The sequence below is a fragment of the Salminus brasiliensis genome, chromosome 20 (assembly GCF_030463535.1).
Source record: "Salminus brasiliensis chromosome 20, fSalBra1.hap2, whole genome shotgun sequence".
Taxonomy (NCBI): Eukaryota; Metazoa; Chordata; class Actinopteri; order Characiformes; family Bryconidae; genus Salminus; species Salminus brasiliensis.
In genome coordinates, this window is record NC_132897.1 from 10,826,555 (window position 1) to 10,845,959 (window position 19,405).

Genomic DNA, 19,405 nt, shown 5'->3' on the forward strand with positions numbered 1-19,405 from the left:
TTTACATACCCAAGGATGCAGTAAACACACAGAGACATATAAAATGGTGGTGGGGGAGTGCGGTTTAGAGGAAAAACACATGGTTGCAATGTAATCTTTTGTCTGTGTACCCAAAAAAAAAAACTTCTCGTCTGCTCGGCTTGAAGAATCTTCAATTGATGATCCGCCTTGTCGACTTTCAGATGGCAGCCCTAGACTCTGTTTCAAAATTCCAGGTAAGAACAACTGTAGTTGGGAGGCTACCACCTTTTTTTTAGCATTTTGGCTGTGAAAGGGCAGTTGTGTAGGTCTACAGTGGTCAAGTGTGGTTTGGTGGAGACCAGCAAGAGAACCGCAGATTAAAAGGTCAAATTTCAGATGGTTAAGAGGCGTAGATTGTTTAGATGTATACACCAGGTCGGCACGAGGCAATGGGCAGAGGAAGCCCAGGTTAATCCCCTTGTTACTATGTTGACTGGTCATAGACTTTGATGTTCAAACAATGCAACTTCGGCATAACTAATAAAGCGCACATGCTCCACAATGCATTGCGATATTATGACTTGTCAATGTATTGTTACCCCCTAGTGTAGAGGCACTGGATTAATGCCAGATTGTGGCATAAATCTAATAATGTGAGACAGGTAAGGTACTGAAGGGCACTGGTGGCAGGACAACAGACATGCTGCATGCAGTGGGCAGACTAATGTGGTCCAGACTAAATCAACAATGCTCTTTCCTCAACAAGACTGAAATCTTCTCCCCCTCCTCCTGACGACAGGTGGCCAGCCTGAGAGGCCTTGCTCAGCACCCGCCAGCATTCCTCACCAGAGTGGGGGGTCGTGAGGCAAAAAGGTTTGAAATTCGATACTTGGCACTATGGGTTTAATAATTGGTGCTGTGGGTCAGCTCAGACTCCTGAAACTGTAGGTCTGATCAAAGCTCTAAATACTAACACCCACCCAGAGTCTTGAGTTTAGAAGGCACAACCTCAGCTCCCTGCTCCTTGCTGTAGCCCCACCCCCCATTGTGTCCAACGTGGAGACAGTGGTGAAGTCCCTTCAAAGACGTTCCCTGAAGCCTCTCCAGCTGTCTGCAAGGATCTGGGTGAAAGGTTACAGGCCTAGGCTTAGGCCAATGACCTGGAAGCTGAGTTTCACACAATGAAGACAGAGAGCTTCTGAAATCCTGCTGCTTTAGGCTGCTTTGGTCTCATTCTTGGGAATGTCACCCACTGAAGAAAGGAACATGGGTAGAACTGCACAAAACCAGAAAACTGACTGAGCTTAACTTATTTTAACAAACTGTGGCCCTGAATTAAGTCTGTTTGCCAATAAAAGTCTGATCCATCATAATGACTTGGTAATTCACTTCACCTGCCATCCAAGATACTAATCGCTCTTACTAAAGACAATCAGGAGAAGTCCTGCCCACAGAAAAACACCACAGGAAAAGTTCTTTAGTGGTCCCCAATTAGGTTAGTTCTGTTGCCTAAATGTGGAAACTATTATTGAAAGACAGCTCTGTTGGTGTGTTAGCTGGGAAATTGTCCAGCTCTGCCAAAAATGTATTACTTCACTATTTGAAGTGTACACACAGAGAAAAGACTCCTCCCGCAGAGACCATAGTTACACCAAACACTCAAACATCCAACTTCAGCATCAGATCAATGGATTAAAAAGAGGCATTGATGGATGGATGCAGTTCGGTTGGCAATCATTTGTCCCAAGCCGGAAACAGCTTTTTCATTTGCAAATGCAGAGTCTTGGAGGGGGAAAAAAAGACAGCAAATGAGTAAACAGTCCTCTTTCAGCAGCAGGACGGTGCTCTGATTGTGGCCCCTCACACAGAGTAGAGGTGATAGGGTGTGTGAAATCCTCAGCCGGCTGAGAACATCTTACTACTTCCCACACTGTCAGCACTGTTTCAGCTCCAACACCACAGTGGCAGCGCGAATACTACTGCTGTTGACTCCTAGCAGAGCTGCTATTACTGAAAGGCTGCTAAAGATACGAGGCAAAAACACTGATCAGCCATAACATTAAAACCACAGACCACTGGTAAAGTGTCCCGATACAATGGGCACCTGTGGAATACATATTAGGCAGCGAGTGAACAGTCAGCTTTTTGAAGGAATTATGGACAAGTGTAAGGATCTAAATTGTGATGGTCAAGCTTGTATGTGCTAGCCTACTGCCTACTAGGGCTGCACCAAACGACTATTTTGATAGTGGAAAAATCTATTGATAATTGAAACGATTAATTAATATTGGATCATGAATCACTCATTCATTAAGTAGATTTTATGTAGCTCTAAACTTTTAAAAGTGGCTTGTTTAGTTGGTTGTTTTATATATTTGCTAACTAACAGTGAAAACAAAAAAGATGAATGATAAAAAAATTGTGTTTAATGTGTTTAATTAGTGTTTAGTTACTGTTTTTATTAGTGTTTAATAGTGTTCTTTTCCCCCCAATTATTCAAATCATAAAAGAAAATAAAAGACACATATGAGACAGTAACGTTTGTTTCCATTTAATTTATTAGTTCATTAGTTTTTGTGTTTTTTTTGTAGTATTTCATATTTACTGGGCAGTGAATAAGTTTTTAGTATTTTTAGTATTTACTGGGCAGTAAATACGTTTTTAGTATTTTTAGTATTTAGTATTTACTGGGCAGTAAACACGTTTTCAGTATTTTTAGTATTTAGTATTTACTGGGCAGTAAATACGTTTTCAGTATTTTTAGTATTTAGTATTTACTGGGCAGTAAATACGTTTTCAGTATTTTTAGTATTTAGTATTTACTGGGCAGTAAATACGTTTTTTAGTATTTTTAGTATTTACTGGGCAGTAAATAAGTTTTCAGTATTTTTAGTATTTAGTATTTACTGGGCAGTAAATACGTTTTTAGTATTTTTAGTATTTACTGGGCAGTAAATACGTTTTTAGTATTTTTAGTATTTAGTATTTACTGGGCAGTAAACACGTTTTCAGTATTTTTAGTATTTAATATTTACTGGGCAGTAAATACGTTTTCAGTATTTTTAGTATTTAGTATTTACTGGGCAGTAAATACATTTTTAGTATTTTTAGTATTTACTGGGCAGTAAATACGTTTTCAGTATTTTTAGTATTTAGTATTTACTGGGCAGTAAATACGTTTTTAGTATTTTTAGTATTTACTGGGCAGTAAATACGTTTTCAGTATTTTTAGTATTTAGTATTTACTGGGCAGTAAATACGTTTTTAGTATTTTTAGTATTTACTGGGCAGTAAATACGTTTTCAGTATTTTTAGTATTTAGTATTTACTGGGCAGTAAATACGTTTTTAGTATTTTTAGTATTTAGTATTTACTGGGCAGTAAACACGTTTTCAGTATTTTTAGTATTTAATATTTACTGGGCAGTAAATACGTTTTCAGTATTTTTAGTATTTAGTATTTACTGGGCAGTAAATACATTTTTAGTATTTTTAGTATTTACTGGGCAGTAAATACGTTTTCAGTATTTTTAGTATTTAGTATTTACTGGGCAGTAAATACATTTTTAGTATTTTTAGTATTTACTGGGCAGTAAATACGTTTTCAGTATTTTTAGTATTTAGTATTTACTGGGCAGTAAATACGTTTTTAGTATTTTTAGTATTTACTGGGCAGTAAATACGTTTTCAGTATTTTTAGTATTTAGTATTTACTGGGCAGTAAATACGTTTTTAGTATTTTTAGTATTTACTGGGCAGTAAATACGTTTTCAGTATTTTTAGTATTTAGTATTTACTGGGCAGTAAATACGTTTTTAGTATTTTTAGTATTTACTGGGCAGTAAATACGTTTTTAGTATTTTTAGTATTTAGTATTTACTGGGCAGTAAACACGTTTATATTAGTGACTATTATTTTGACACGATCTGCTCGCCCTTCGCGGCGCTGGTTTTAACTGCTGGTTTGAAAACAAACAGCGCTGATTGGCTCTTTTTGTTGAAGGGCGGGGCTTTATCTGTAAACAGACGCCATGTTGAGCGTTACGAGAATCCCGGCTGACACTTCAAACAGTGGCCGTCGTTTATATCGCCATTCATTTCGCCAGTTTACACTCAGCCCGAGTCCGTATGAGACTGCCACGGCTCACACCAGCTCTACTCTCAGCTCACACACCAGAGAGATGGCGCCTCAGGTGTGTGTCCGTTCTGCCTTCTTGCTCCGTACCGGTTCTCTCCACGCGCTCCGTTCACGTGACCGACAGCCGCCCAGTCTGCGTGTTTCCGCTGCAGCTCCGCGCCCAGACTGAGGTAATTATTACTATAAAAGGTGCCAGCGGCTGTAAAACTGTACCCCGCACTGTTATTGCTGAACTTTGCTGAATTGTTGGCGACTGAACCGCTCCTAGTCAGCGCGAGAAACATGCGCGATGACGTCACCAACTAGTCGACCATTTAATCTGGACGTCGATTTCAGTCGATTAGTCGATTAGTCGTGGCAGCTCTAAAAGCAACAGTGTTAACATATGCAGCACTGAATTCTCATGGTATGTGAGAAACACAGACCCTAGGACCTGAACTTTAAATGGGGTACTAAATAAACGGTCACACCGGCCAGCACTACCCACCACACCCTGATCTTTTTGGGTTGTGTTGGAAAGCTAGTTAGCTTTGCTCTAAGTAGCTCTAAATAATTTTAAATTGCATGTTGGAATACTGGCTTAGCCTAGTTTTTATGCTTTATGGTCCGCGTCCACAGCAGTAGCTGATTTCAGACTGCATTCATGCTGAATAAGATCTGACCATTAAGCATTTGTTATAAAATGTCATAAAACTACAAGAAACTGTAAGGTATGGGTCCTTGAAAACCACAATGTCAAAAAGGCCAGCTTGTTCTCAAGATATGTCCTGCTTCTCAAGATAGGCTAGCATCCAGAGGCACATTTCATGAAGTTTCATCATGCACAGTTCAGCCTTAAACAAATAATACAATGCTGAAACTGCGATAAACTGCCACCAACCACAGACAGCCAGTTTAATGAAATGGGGCGAGATGTATGAACTGATAATTACTTAAGATCATTAATCTGACTGTGCCTACGTCCTGTTAGGATCTGATAAAAACTGAATGCAGCTCATAAAAGCAACACCAGCACTTCCAAATAAACTAAAGCTTCACTTGCCAATAAAACCTCTTGCTTGTAAACAGCTTACATCATTGCGCCTGAATCATGAGATAGTCATCACGCCGTCTAGAGAAATGGGGAGCTCAAATGCAGACGGCTGAAGGAGACGACCCAGACAGGCTGCGAGCTCAAAAAGGGGAGCAGGCCTACAAGGGAAACATCCATAGTACCATTCTGAGTCTAAGCTTTGCTTGTTCCCAGGTTGTGTGGTTTCAGACATGGGCAGCACTTTCCTATCCAATTCAAACTGCCTGCTTGAGATGGAAATTTATCCTCCGATTCAGGATTTGTGCCCATTGACGATCCTGAATGGCTCATTGGAATCTAAAAGACACTCACAAGTGTAGGCCCATTTCTGCTGGGTTGCTTGATTGTGCTAAGAATTACAAAGAAAATCCCCTAACACTACACCACAGCGCAGTGGTATCAGGTGCACAGGCACAAAAAAGGCGCCAGCAGACCATCGGCGCCCATCTCGCACCATCTTGGCTGCCCGTGGGGCCACCAACTCCTGACAGGCTTAGCGCTAATGAGACAGCCCAGCAGACGCAGGCCGCCTTCTTTCTGTTGTCCACTGCTAATCTTATGCAAACAAGCAGCCTCATGGATCCAACTAGGAAATGAAAAGACCACCCGCGGACCACGCAACATACAAAAACAGGGGGTTAGCAGCAAACGCAGGCCACTCGAGGCAGAAATTAGCACACGAAGAATGTGGAGGACACTGTGTTGACAAATCCATTGTTCTCCGTTTCCCAGATTATCTCCACCGTTCCTCTAACGCTCCTTAACTGTGCTTTTAGTGTTGTCCTCTCCAGCTAAATAGGGTCAGTTCCAACACATTTGCTGAACAGAAACAAGCTTAAATAGAACTGTCAGTGAAATGTCAACAGATACTGATGGATATTAGACCTCTTCTAAAAGCCACTGAACGCTGCTGTTAGGCAGCGAGTCTTCACAAGTGGTGGCACGGACTGTGTTAGTTACAGGACTACCATAAACAACAGCTCAATGTCTGCTCCAGCACAGTGAGACAAACAACAAAGAGCGAATGTGTTTCTAAGCAAAGCAACACTCCTTCCAAAGAACAGCTTTCCTTTGTCTCCAGAGAAATAAAGCACATCTCAACACTGTATTAATAAGGGATGCACTGATATGGGAATTCTCAAAGATATCCAGTATTTTTCCCTGTTTGTAATTGTACATGCTGAGTTTACTAAAAAAAAAAAGAAGCTTCCTCAATTTCAACCAAATAACAAATTAATACATTAATTTCAAGTTATGCATATAACGCAAGTTAAAATTGTCAGATTTACATTAACTAGTACATACATTTGTAATTTTTCTGTACAATATTTGCTAGAACTTTGCTTTATGTTTTAAAAACTTTATTATATTATTTTAAAAAGAAAAAGGTGACTTGTAAACCCTAATAAGGTTTAATGTGGGTGGTGTGGCGCAACATGCCATTGAGCTACCACACCATGTGGGAGACTGGGGTTCGATTCCCGGTATGGGTGACTATGTATGCTGCACTACACCAATAAGAGTCCTTGGGCAAGACTCCTAACACTGCATTGACCCACCTCTGTAATACGAGTAACCTTTGTAAGTCGCTCTGGATAAGAGCGTCAGCTAAATGCCATAAATGTAAATATAAATGTAATAAGGGCCTGTATTTGATTTACTCACTGTTTCTACTTAACCTACGAGTATTATTACTGCGCACAGTATCGATATCGTTAATAGAGAGCACCGATACCATGAAGCTTACTGATGCCCTACTTTTTTTTTTTTTTTGCAAAGATTTTGTTAGCATACTTTGTTATGAAACCAAATGTTTAAACAACCAGTAAAATGGTCTAATATAATATATATACTTTAATACTTTTTTTTTTTTACTAAATAAATACTTTTTGTTTCCATGTGTTGTTTTGTTTTGGTTCTGAAACCAAAGTTTAAGCTTAAAGGCCAGGAACTGAATTATAGTACTTGTCATGTACCTGAATGTGAAATTGCTGCAGAGTATTTTCCGTTTCTAATCTGGCATTTTTTTTGTCACTGCTCTGAAATGTGAATTTTAAACACCAGTTAAAAGCTGTTTGATCGCGGTTTGCAAGATTATGTTTCTGCATTGTGGCAATTTCTATTTTTTCTTGGCTCTGAAACTTTTCAAACGTGCAGTTCCTCAACCAGTAAATGCTGTTCTATCAAGCTTATTATCTCTTATTTGGGATACGATAGAAAAAAGTAAAGCATAAAAAAGTGGCACACTATACATCTCAGTATTTATAGCCGTCTATCCAGTATTTAAGTCCGAGTTGGTATCCGTATCCGTAGTCTGTATCGGCAGATACTTGAAAATCTGCTATTGGAAAGGAAAAAGTGGTATTGGTGCATCCTGAAGTATTAAATTAGTCTTTAAATACATTATTATTACACATCTATATTAGACCATCAACACTAGTATGTCTACGGTTAAATGGGTTTAATTGTAAATTCAAATGTTGATAAATAAACATTTATAAAATGTAGAAAATGGGACTAAACCCTGCTGGATTACTAGAGCCGATGCAAAAATACTCATTTCTGTACATGCTGGGTTACAAATGCAAATACAAAAATAATGAAATGATCTACATAAGTGCAGTAGGCCAGTTGATAACAATGGAAGTTATCAAATATCGCTTCTGTATCTGTCTGATGCAGATTATTGTTTTACGCAATTATCCAGATTCATATTTCTGGCATTTGGCGGACGCTGTTGTCCAGAGCGGCCTACATTTGAGTAGGTATCTAGGAGGTATGCAGAGTTCGGAGTCTTGCCCAGGGACTGGTGTAGTGCGGGGGAATCGAACCCCAGTCCGCAATTTGAAGCAGTTTCGGGCTGCAGTGGCAACACTGAACTGTAAGACGTTCAGATGGGGATTCGCTTATTAAATATCGTCCAGATAACACGAGACATGTATGAAACCTTTCATATTTAGACACATAAACCATTCCCTTAATCTAATGACCTGTTTGCTCACGTTTTAACCTTTAAGGGCTCTAGATATGACTCTTTTTTTGCCTTTTCCAGACTTTAGGAGCTCCAGGGATGTTAGGCTGGGTCTCATTGTTAAATAGGACAGAACCACTAAACCCTCGACCCCACTGCCCAGCACTGTACCACAGCCGCTGGACATGACGTAATGGAGATGCTCTACCAGACTACAGTGGGTCACTAGTGAGTGTAAAAATAAGATAGAAACATCTGATAATCTGACCCCGAGCAGTGATAGCCTGTTAGCTCCCAACTCAACAACTCAACAACGAGCAGACAAAGAGCCACGACGGAGAAAATAACTTCGCAGGCGTGCGGACGAGCTCTCCGGCGTCCACTAGCTAAAGCTTCACCTCGTCTTCCAGTGACCACTGCTGCCTTCAAGAAGTTCAACCAGTAGAGCAGACTGGCCAGAAAGAAAGGAAAATCAGCTGGCAGTGACCTGCAGCAGCGGGCAGCAGCTCCGTTAGTCTCCAGCTCGCGACCTTCGTCCATCAAAACATAGAAACTCGCGTTCAGCCGCCGACCACACTCACCTGAGACACGCAGCAAGGAGTGCACATCTTTAAAACGGCTCCGTAAATGCAACTCCCTTCACATCTACGGTTCCAGTTTGAGCCAGATGTTGTTCTCCTCGTCGTGTCCGTCTGGCTCCGGGCTCTCGCGCTCTGCTCCTCCGCTCCGAGCTCGGAGACAAAGCCCGCTGCTGACGGAGAGCGGCTGAAAAGATTGCTCTGGTCGAGGAGAAGAGGGCCCACATAAAGGCTAATTCATACCCTTACAGTGGGTCTGGACACCGTCCACATCCCCCCTCTGAACTTCGGCTTTTTTTTTTTTTTTCAGATTAAATCAAAGAAAACACACACGGCGTGTGTCACTTCCGTTGTCGTCATTGTTTCTAGTTTTCAGCCCCAGCGCTGTTACTGTCCGCTCGTCCCAGACCCCCTCCGCGCGAGAGGGGGGTAGTACGTGGACAGTATGGCATAGTATAGCACTTTAGTGTGCTCGTAGGCTGCCGTGCAAAAGTTTGAGCACCCCTGGTTAAAGAACAGTGTCTCTGTCAGACGAAAAATCTCATATTTGACTGAACTTTCAATAGAAGCCAGTGTAAAAAAATATATCTTTGTTATTTATAAGGCATTATTGGCCCACTGCTCCCAGCAGACCACATACATACACACACACTTAACTACACACACATGTTCATGTTCAGGGAATACTATGTGCAATATCCCCCCCATATGTGCAATTAAGAGTCTTTTGCTGTAAATAGTATTGTTATTGCGCTTTTAATTCTTATTTATATTGTGTGTATAGTGTAAATTATTTATCTAAGTTTAACTAAATGTAACTGAGTGTCTTGCTATCCCTTTCTGCTGTTACACTGGGAATTTCCCCACTGCGGGACTAATAAAGGACTATCTTATCTTATCATGCAATGGCATACAAAAGGTACAGTGTTAAATGAAACCTGTATTTGTTTCCATATTTTAAATAAATAAATAAAAATATCAGAACCTAGTAATACCCCCTTGGCAAGTATTACAGCTTGTAAACGCTTCTTGTAGCAGCTTTGACTCTTTCACTTTTTCTTTGCAAGAGTTTCACCTGTTCCTTCTTGCACAAGGTTTCTAGTTTGGTGAGAATCCTGGCTCGACTGCTCTTTTCGAGGTCTCTCCACAGATGGTTTCAGTGAACATTCAGGGCAGGGGACTGTGGGGGCAGTTTTCAGCTTGCGCCGCTTGGAGTTGTGCATTGTGAATTGTGAGGTGTGTTTAGGATCAAACTAAGGGTCTGGTACCGCCCCTCCGCCCAGTGACGGTCATACGTGAATTTAATGATGCATGAGACTTCTTTAATTAGATTTGTGGTTGAGGGAGCCATACTGATTTCAAACTAAATATATAAAATAAAATTTATAATAAAATTCGCAATAAGTATTGATTAAATGTTTATCCAGGGTGGAACATCAATCTGAACAAGGGCTGTAGCACTTTACCCTCTCAAACTAATACAAATTGTTAAATGAATGGGTTAATATTGCTGCAAACATAAGAAAAAACACTGTAGGTGCTGTAGGTGCTGAATTTAAACCCGACTCAATCACCCCTCCAAATAAGTGTCAGAACTCCAACTTCAGCAGTATCGTGTCAATGACTTTGGTATTTTAGGCCAAAAGGTGGTGTATCCCACCCTTTCTGTATCTGGTGTGCTGCATAGTTGCACACGATCCAGGTTGCTATGGCAGAAGACAAACTTTTCTGACGCCCAGCTGAAGAAGCAGAGCGGTGTCCAATGAGGCACTAAGCTGACAGATGAGGTGGCGAGTGGTGTGGAACAACAGCACCTCCCTCAGGGCTTCGGTGCCAAGTAATGAATCAGCATGAGAAATATTTACATGGATAGGCACCAAGAGACAGGACTAGTGAGAAAGCTGGCAGGATAAAACTAATTTCTGCTTCTTTAAAAAAAAAAAAAATTGAACAGGATGGGGATGGTAATCAAATAAGTACAATAATTAATTATGTTTGTATTTGGAGAGTCACGATGATGTCCATCACATGACAAGATCATCATTTTGCACTAAATACTGAGAGTGTTTTGATCAGAAAACTGTAGAGCTGTAGGACAAAGGGCTTCAACCCCAAATTTCATCAAACAGTGTACAAGGCCACTGAATCAAGCTCACAGAGCCCCCTATGCAGTTTGGGACCCAAATTCTGGTTGCTTAGCAACCAGAGCACATAAATGAAGCTGCTGAATCCATCCAGGGACCAGCAGCTTACATGATAAATCCCCGTCTCTGAAAGATTAAGAGCGTCTAAATAAATAACAATTGTGTTGGCAAATGGGTGGAATGCATAATTTGAAATTGAATGAAAGCATGACAGAAAACAGCACTCAATTCTCTCTCATAATTTAATTACTTACAGTATGTAAAAAAATAACTGACAAAAATATCACAATCGAGTTACCATAAATATGTCTGTCCCAGCAGTCATGATCATTATGTTAGATGAATGACCAATGTATTTATTGTTTGTTGAGGTTTTCAGCAGCACTAGTGGTCACTTGACTCAAAGGCGGGCAGGCAGGCAGGATCTCCAGACCTCCTCACCTAAAACACCAACTTTTTCTTCAGGGTTCCTGTACAAACAACAAAAGACTGTAAGTAAAGCCAAACAGACTTACATTTGTGAATATAGCAAGAATTGCAAAATTACATTACTACATACAGATGCATTGTGAATGTGCTACTTGAAAACGCACGTTATACAGTTGCAATTAAAATTCTTTAACCCACACTGTGAATTAGATTAATTGGGACACAATAGCTAATTATCACCAATCCAAACATCTGAATAGTTCCATTCTAGGACATTCTATGGTCCAAATGTTTTCACCATTCTCAAGATGTCAGATTGTTTGATATAAATGTGCAACCTTGATTGAAATTAAGAAAAATAAAGTCCATTTAGATTTGCTTTAAACCAAGTGTCACAAAGCAGGTTTACGGAGATCCAAGTCTGGGCACCTAGTGAGCAAGCCAGGGGCAACAGTAGTAAGAAAAAAAAACTGGGAAATCCTCCTGTGGGTGACACTGGATATTAGGGCTGGAAATCTTTAGGCACCCGATGACCTGATTTAATTAAGCTGGCTGAAATGGCATTAGAAAGAAAATGATTGTTGATGCATTTTTCCTCTTACTGTGACTCTACTTGGTTTTTTTTGAAAATAAGGGAATGTGTGCTGCTTTGGTCTTGTTGTAGAGTGGGGGGGGGGTGTATGGGGGGGGGGGTTGTGGAGAGATTCACTATCAGTAAAAAGATGAAACGCTGCTGTATCTCGGCTCCAAAGTGGGTGGAAGCTTTCCTTGGTCCTTTGGTTGAATGCAACAAAAAACAATCGGGTATAGTTGCTGCCAACAAACAGCTAAAAGTGCCTCCATATGCTATTTGCTTTCAGTCAACATTTACGTTATCCATTAATATCTAGAAAACTGATTTGATATTTATGAATAGATTCAGAATAGTTAACCACTACAAACCAGTATTTCACGTTAGGAGAACCCTGCTTAAATGGTAACTGTTCTCACCTTGATCAATACCATCCCGCTTCCTCTTAATGCCAATGGTGAGATTTTCTTTTTCTTTTAGAGCTTCTGCTGAGGAGTTTGGTCTGGGCAGCTGAGGGCCTGGGGTGGGCCCTGGTCTCTGGCTGAAATATCGCATCTTCAGGGCCTAAATGTCCATTTAGAGAATGAGTAAACATGTCAAATCAATTATAGAAGTATAGCTACATGCAAATGACACATCGCAGATTCCCGTATTGCATGCATTGCTAATAGTGACAGGTGAAAGTCAGCCAGCTAATTAAATAGCTGTAAAACTAGAGTAAAACCTAACTGAACTATAACTAAGGTGAAATCACAGGACATATACCTCATTTCTGAGCTAAAACTGTATCTATGCTGGTACCTTTGAGGCAGTGATGCGGGTGCAGGGGTTAAAGGTGAACAGGCCTTGCAGGAGCTCAAGTAAGTCATCACTAGCTGCGCTGAAAATGTGCTCCAAGGGTGTGCCCGGAAATGGTTTAAACGATACAAAGTCTGGAAGACTGGTCATACCCTTAAAACAGTGAAATGAAATTAGCATGTATAACATTTATTATCTAAACACTTTATACAAAATATAAACGTGATATACAGGCCAAATGTCTTCTGTTGGAGTCCCCAAGGCTTCAAATATCTTTGTCAACTGATCCAGGTCAGAATCTCCAGCCAGAAAAGGTACCTTTATAACAAGAGAGATAAATTTAATACACAGAACAAAAGAACACACAATGCAGTTGTAGGCGAACACTCTGTATTTGCTAAGATTGAAAACAGGAACATTAAAAGGAGTCATAACCTTTATTTATGCCACATTTTATTTGTTACGTTGGGTAAATAAATAATTGAGCATTAGGACTGCAGAAAGAGCATTATCACTGTCCAATGAAAAACATGCCCGGAATGGTGACTTTACAAGAGAAAAATGGTCTTAACTTGAATAGAATGTCAATATAAAATAAGAGCGCTTTTTTTTTTTTCTTTGAAGCATTTCTATTGGTCCATTCATTCAAAACTATTTACACTGAGCAGCTACAGGGTTCAAACAATAGATAAAACAATGGATACAAATACAAGTCTTTCATTGGACAGCAGTGATATGTCAAGGATTATTAACTCTTTTACTTAGAAAATCAACATATAACAACCAATATATTTGCTTTAAAATTGCATTCCTAAAAATCGAACCTGGATCAGATCTATTAAAGCAGATCTATTAAAGTCAACAGCATTGTGACCTACTCTAAGGAGGAGTTCCGCAAGGATGCAGCCTACAGCCCACATGTCCACACCTACTCCATACATCCTGGCCCCAAAGAGCAGCTCAGGGGCACGGTACCATCTGAAACAAGAAAAAAAAAAAAAGCCCAATATTATACAGACAGAAAGTACAGTTTTCTTTTAAATGTGCCTGAAGTGAATTAATTTAATGACCAGAAATCTGTCCAATATTTAAATCAAAGCTGATAATTAGATGAGAATCACAGTGTTACTCCCCCCACCTGCTCCCGCAGTACCCTAACCCTGCATCTCCCTTAAATGCACATTGGGGCTTATTTGGCCATGTAGTGGAACACAGAACAGAATCTTACACATCAGACGTGATCATTTTAAAATTCAACATTTTTAAATACAGCATTTTTGTATTCAAGTTTTACAGCCCAGCCCTACAAACATTAATTTACCAATGTATTTTTAGATCACACACACACACACACACACCCCCACATCAGTTTCAATAAATGTGTTATTAGTAATGGTTAGCCAGAAATTCAAAAATGTAACATTTAAAATCTATATATTTTTAAATAATTAAACAAAATATATACACCTGGTCACGACTTGATGTGTGTAGACTCTGTTAGGGCTTCCAAATGCTTTCGCCAATCCAAAATCTGCAATTTTCAGTACTCCATTTTCATCTAGTAGTAAATTATTGGGCTTCAAATCCTGGAAGAGAGCAGAGAGATAATGGAAAGAAATCATTTACTGCATTTCAGTTAAAAATGGCTAAAATATTATTTCTTATTATGAACCATGCTCTTCTATTCTGACCCTGTGCAGGACCCAGTGACTGTGCATGTATTCCAGGCCCTGCAGGGTCATCAGGATGTATGCCTTGATGTTGGCTGGTGTCAGCACAAGGCTTGTGTCCTTTATGATCACCTGGAGGGGGAAAAAAAGTAAATCTAAAAACCTCAGGGTTACATAACTATATTTCTAGACTACAATAACCATGCTCTGGAGAAGCTACACATGAGCCTAATCAATGCAATCCATTTCTCACCGCATTGTCCCACAATCTAGTAGAAAGCCTTTCATGATGGTAGAAGATATGTAGAAGATGGTAGAAGATATGATTGCAGCAAAAAAGGATATACAAGCCTCGTTTTCTGCGATTGTTTGATCGCAGAAAAAAAACAAAACAAAAAACCACCACACTGGATAAGCATGTGTCCACAAACTTTGTAAATATAATGCATCAGCTTTTTGGTCTAAACATTACATGGATGTTCAGATGCAATATATTACAAATGCATGTGATCCATCATTTTACAGCTGAGATTACAACTGACAAGAGATTATTACAGACATTACCAACAGGCAAAAAAGGCCCTGGCCACACAATCACTGTGTGAAGTCACATTATAAGCAGCAAACAGGTTAAAAATAAACATGTGCGTCCACATCCCATCCTCGTTGAATCATCCATCTGCTTTTGGCATCTGCCCTCTAATTTCATAATAGCTATTTGGGAAAAGCGATGAGAGTCTATATTGATTTTTAAAGTAGCATTAAAAGGGCCAGTTTTAAATAACATGACAAAAGCACACAGAGGCATTGGTTCAGGACTCATAAGCTGGCATTTAAACGCTGTCAAATCCTGTCCCATGTTTACCTCCAGATCCGTCTCCATGAAGTCGAACACAAGGCTGATGTTGGATTTGTGTCCAAAGGCATCAAGGAGCTTTGGAAGCATTTAAAGAAAAGCTGATTACTCTTAAAGCACAAGTGAGTATGATGATACGCAAAATCTCATATCGCTGCTGTCCAATGAAAACGGGCATCTCTGTTATTAATTTTTCCCATGGTTTAAACTCCCTGAAGCTGCCAGAGTACACGGTGTAAACAATTCTGGACAAACGGACCCATAGAAATGCTCTAAATCACCTGGAATAAACCTCTTACTGTTCATCAACATCAACTCAAAGTTAAACACATATTTGCCTTCTCTTGTAAAGTCACCATTTTGGAGATGTTATTTATTGGACAGCGACGATATGCTTTATATCCAAATGCTTTGCTCTTAGTGAAGAACACTGCAGCACTGTAATACTACAGAGTCTTACTTACTCCAATAATGTTTGTGTGGCTTAGCTCTTGCAGCAATTTAATTTCCCGGAGAGCTGTTCTGTTGATGCCTGAAAGACAAGAGGAGGGTCTGACGTGAGACACGACCAACAAAGATATGAGATTATTATTGGTCAGGTAAATGATTTAGGTCCGTTTATGAACATTTACCGTCTTTAGCCTCTGTTCTGTGTCCGACTTTAATCTGTTCAGAGAGAGGGGAAAAAAAAAACAATAAGAAGCTTAAAAAGTGACATTTAGAGGATAACCTGAAGATAAACTGGGTAGATCTGCAGTTAAATCAAACAAAAACAAAACTTGTAGCTTACAAAAGCTACGACTTATGTCAAATTGATAATAAATTAATCTAATTAATTAGCTGCATTAAAATTGTGAATTTTAGCTGTATTTCTCTGAGGGAACACTGTCAGTAAGTGTTATGCACTTGACTGAATCCATTTATAGTTTATCCATTTTAATTATCTTACCTTTTTAATTGCAACAATGGTATTTGTCGTTTTGTCTCTTGCCTTGTAAACAGTGGCAAACTGCAAAAGAGACAGAAAAACAAGGTCATGGCAATGTGCATAGCCAACACAATCAGGAATAATTGACTAAACCAAGAACTTCAGCACAGAAGAGCATACGTCAGCTAGCCCTGAATGCTTTCAAGGTAACCAGCCACTGGTACTGAAGTCTAACTGGTGAACGAGGTGAATGGGAACTGCCATTTAGCTGCAATTATGAATGTCCTGATCCAATCCAGGCATCGTTTAATGGTTTGAGAATCGGATATTTTAATCGCAATCCAGTTCTGAGTCTTTGTTTTATCCAGAGTTTAGAGCGCCATCTGGTGTCCTCAAGGTGCTATTAACAGACATTATTCCCATTCAGCAGCAGTGTGGATGTTCTCAGAAGGTAAAGACTTGAGAGTCTGCAGTGTGGAGCTATTTTACAGTGGAGCATGAAAACAGAACCTAATATCTTAACCTTTATAATATGATCCACAATATAACATGAGCGACTAGTAAATGGGGAAATAAGGGGAAAACAGCAGGGCAGTGTAAAAACAGCCCTCAGGAACAGTACTGTCACTGCAATTAAATACCCAATCATGCAGAAGCAAAAGTAGCTACAAAAGAATTCTTGAATAGGAGAAAAACTCCATGTTCTGAGTAGGGTCAGACTGTATCGTTTAGTTGACACTGGCAGTGTCCTGCTGATATAATGTTCCAGGAGAAAACTACTTTCAGGACTTTTTTTTTAACACAAATCAAATCTGCTGGGCCAGACTCATAAAAGCTTGGTAGGAACTGTACTACACCATGAAAAATGTGCAGCATGGTAGTCTGATTATCTCCCTTTACCACTGCAGATGCATACTAATGACCAACGCTCAGTGCCTGTCTGAGTGCCAAAACACACATGCTGAGTCAAAGAAAACCACAGATCACAGAACCAGAGAGAAAAGGAATGGAAATCTGAAAAAAGCAACAAAAATAAATGTTTAACAAACAATATCAATGTGTCAAATGTAAAAATACTTCCATGAACAGACTAAAAAGTGACTGAGTGTGAAAGTAAAAGCCTTTTTTTTTTTTTGTGGGCTGTGAGGCTTTCTAGTTGGTAAAGATAGTCAAGAAATAGACAACAGACTAAACCTGTATGTGAGCGCAGTCTGAGGATGCAACACATGGTACATCACCATCCTTGCCTGCATACACCGATCAGCCATAACATTTAAAAGGTGAAAACCATTGATTAGTTTTGTCCACAGTGGCATCTGTCAAGAGGTGGGATGTCTCAGGCAGCAAGAGCTGGCAGTTCCTAAGAGACGTGTTGAAAGGAAAGGAATCCGAGTCTCTGAGTCACAGGGGACAAATTGTGATGTCTAGACTAGACTAGAACATCTCCAAAACATCAGGCAGATGTTCATCACCCCCCCAACCCCCCCCCCCCCCCCGGTATGCAGTGGTTAGTACCTACCCGGACTTAAAGGATCATCTGCTAACGTCTTGATGCCAGATACCACAGGACGCCTTCAGAGGTCTTGTGGAGTCCAATGCATCGAAAGGACAGTTCTGCTGTGGTGGCACACAGGGGAACCTACTCAATATTAAGCAGGTGATATTAATATTATGGCTGATTGGTGTATCTGAACATTAATGCCTAGTGGTGCTTAACCAATTACCAATAGCTCAAACCAGTCCTGCCTCTCTGGCTGACCTCTCTCATCAACCAGATGTTTCCGTCTGCAGAACTGCCACTCACAGGATGTTTTTTTCTTTATCGCACCATTCTGAGGAAACCCTAGAGACCCTTGTTGTGCTGAAAATGCCAGGATATCAGCAGTAGGGTATGACGGAGTAAGTGTTTTGACAATCCGGCCCCTGACTTGCCGTCGAGTCCTAAGGAGCACTACTGACACTTGTAAATGTGGGTTTCTTGAATGTGGAAGCCATGAGAGTCAATGTGAGTAGGAATTCTTTACAGCTTTCTTGATAGTCTGCTAAACTGGGATTAATGTGGAGGTTATTCATATGACTGCTGTTTCTGACCATAGTGACAGCAGTCCTACAGAACTGCATCCAGCGACGTTCAGCATCATAGCTATCTCTAGCTAAATGCTGTAAGTTGGGCTCTACTGGGATCTCTTTGCTCTGAAATGCGAGCAGCAGAAAACGCTGTCACCACCAGAACATGGATTCAGGAAACTGCAGAACACTGTATTTAAAAAGTGAGCAAATATTAACACATGAAGTAGCTACGAAGTACTCAGAGCTTCACAGCAGAGCTTATACACAAGCTATAGCTAGCTAGCTAACAGTGCATCAGTTCACACTGGTGTGTTATCTACTTCAGTCACTTCGTGTCTTACAAATGTCAAAACAGCGAAACTATGAAAACCCCAATGTTGACAGTCTACGGCTAACAGTAGCGTCGCTAAGCTAACGGGCTCCGATAGACTCCACCTGCCTCAAAAGCGCACATGGATCTCTTCGTTTGGCAGACTGAGCACATTGAACGGTGTGCATTACCTGACCCTCTCCAAGAAAGTCCAGCTTTTCGTATCTTTTCGCTCTGGACTTCACGTCCAAAGCCATGATGCGAGATTTCTTTGTGAAAAGCGAAGCTGCCGTTCAGTTAAAGCGCTCTAAATACATCCGGGGGAAACAAGAGTCCCCGGGAACGTTCCCGACACTCAAAAGCTGATCTATAAAACATAATACCTGACTGTCTGTCCGGAAAACGGTTTAAAGATCAGCGATAATGCCCAGCGCTGCCTGCTGTTTTCCCTGAAATGCTCCATCAGCCAAACAACGGTATATTTAATTAATTAAAGACGACTTTCTAATGCAGACCTGCTGTAATTAACAGTAAGATTTTAGTTCGCGGGCATTTTATTGCATTGAGAGCTCTGAAAATGGAGGGTGGGGTTTTTATTGATTATTTTTTACTGCCCTACTATTAAAAAAGGAAGGTGCATTTGTTTATGCAGACCATTGCATGCTCTGTACCTGACTTTTCTTTTTTTTTTCTTTCTTTTTTTTATTATTAATTAAATGTTTTGTGTGTGTGTGTGTGTGTGTGTGTGTGTGTTACAAGAAGGTACTATAACTTAGAAGTGTACTTCACACTTACAGGAAGGCACTCACAGACATATTTGCTCTAATCCATAAAGAAACATAAGACTAAGACTATTAAAACTACCCCAACAAATAACACTTACCAAATACTACTCAAAGGTCAGCACTAGT

At 40.1% G+C, this 19,405-nt stretch overlaps 2 protein-coding genes across 2 annotated transcripts in view; both read right to left on the minus strand.

Annotated features, from left to right (window-relative positions):
• serinc5 (serine incorporator 5) overlaps positions 1-9,054 on the minus strand; it is a 30,757-nt gene extending 21,703 nt beyond the window's left edge. Inside the window, exon 1 of the mRNA XM_072665096.1 lies at positions 8,722-9,054. Coding sequence (XP_072521197.1) covers positions 8,722-8,748 — 27 coding nt within the window. The 5' untranslated portion in view covers positions 8,749-9,054. The remainder of the gene's footprint in view (positions 1-8,721) is intronic.
• A 2,032-nt stretch (positions 9,055-11,086) lies between these two features.
• On the minus strand, positions 11,087-18,802 carry cdk7 (cyclin-dependent kinase 7). The gene is made up of 12 exons (XM_072665045.1): positions 18,686-18,802; positions 16,136-16,195; positions 15,819-15,852; positions 15,651-15,718; positions 15,196-15,264; positions 14,352-14,462; positions 14,128-14,246; positions 13,539-13,638; positions 12,892-12,978; positions 12,664-12,813; positions 12,282-12,426; positions 11,087-11,332 (listed from the first exon to the last, which is right to left on the minus strand). Exons 1-12 carry the CDS (start codon positions 18,749-18,751, stop codon positions 11,304-11,306), a joined length of 1,038 nt encoding a protein of 345 aa, XP_072521146.1. The 5' UTR covers positions 18,752-18,802; the 3' UTR covers positions 11,087-11,303.
• Between the last annotated feature and the right edge of the window lie 603 nt (positions 18,803-19,405).

Bases quoted from the DNA above. Each gene is read 5' to 3' on its own strand.
- cdk7 (XM_072665045.1), bottom strand. From the start codon at position 18,751: ATGGCTTTGGACGTGAAGTCCAGAGCGAAAAGATACGAAAAGCTGGAC. The intron at 13,639-14,127 runs GTGTATATATTT...TTCTTGTTTCAG, and splicing joins ACACATCAAGTCGTGACCAG to ATGGTACCGTGCCCCTGAGC. The intron at 12,814-12,891 runs GTATATCACGTT...CACTGTTTTAAG, and splicing joins CAACAGAAGACATTTGGCCT to GGTATGACCAGTCTTCCAGA.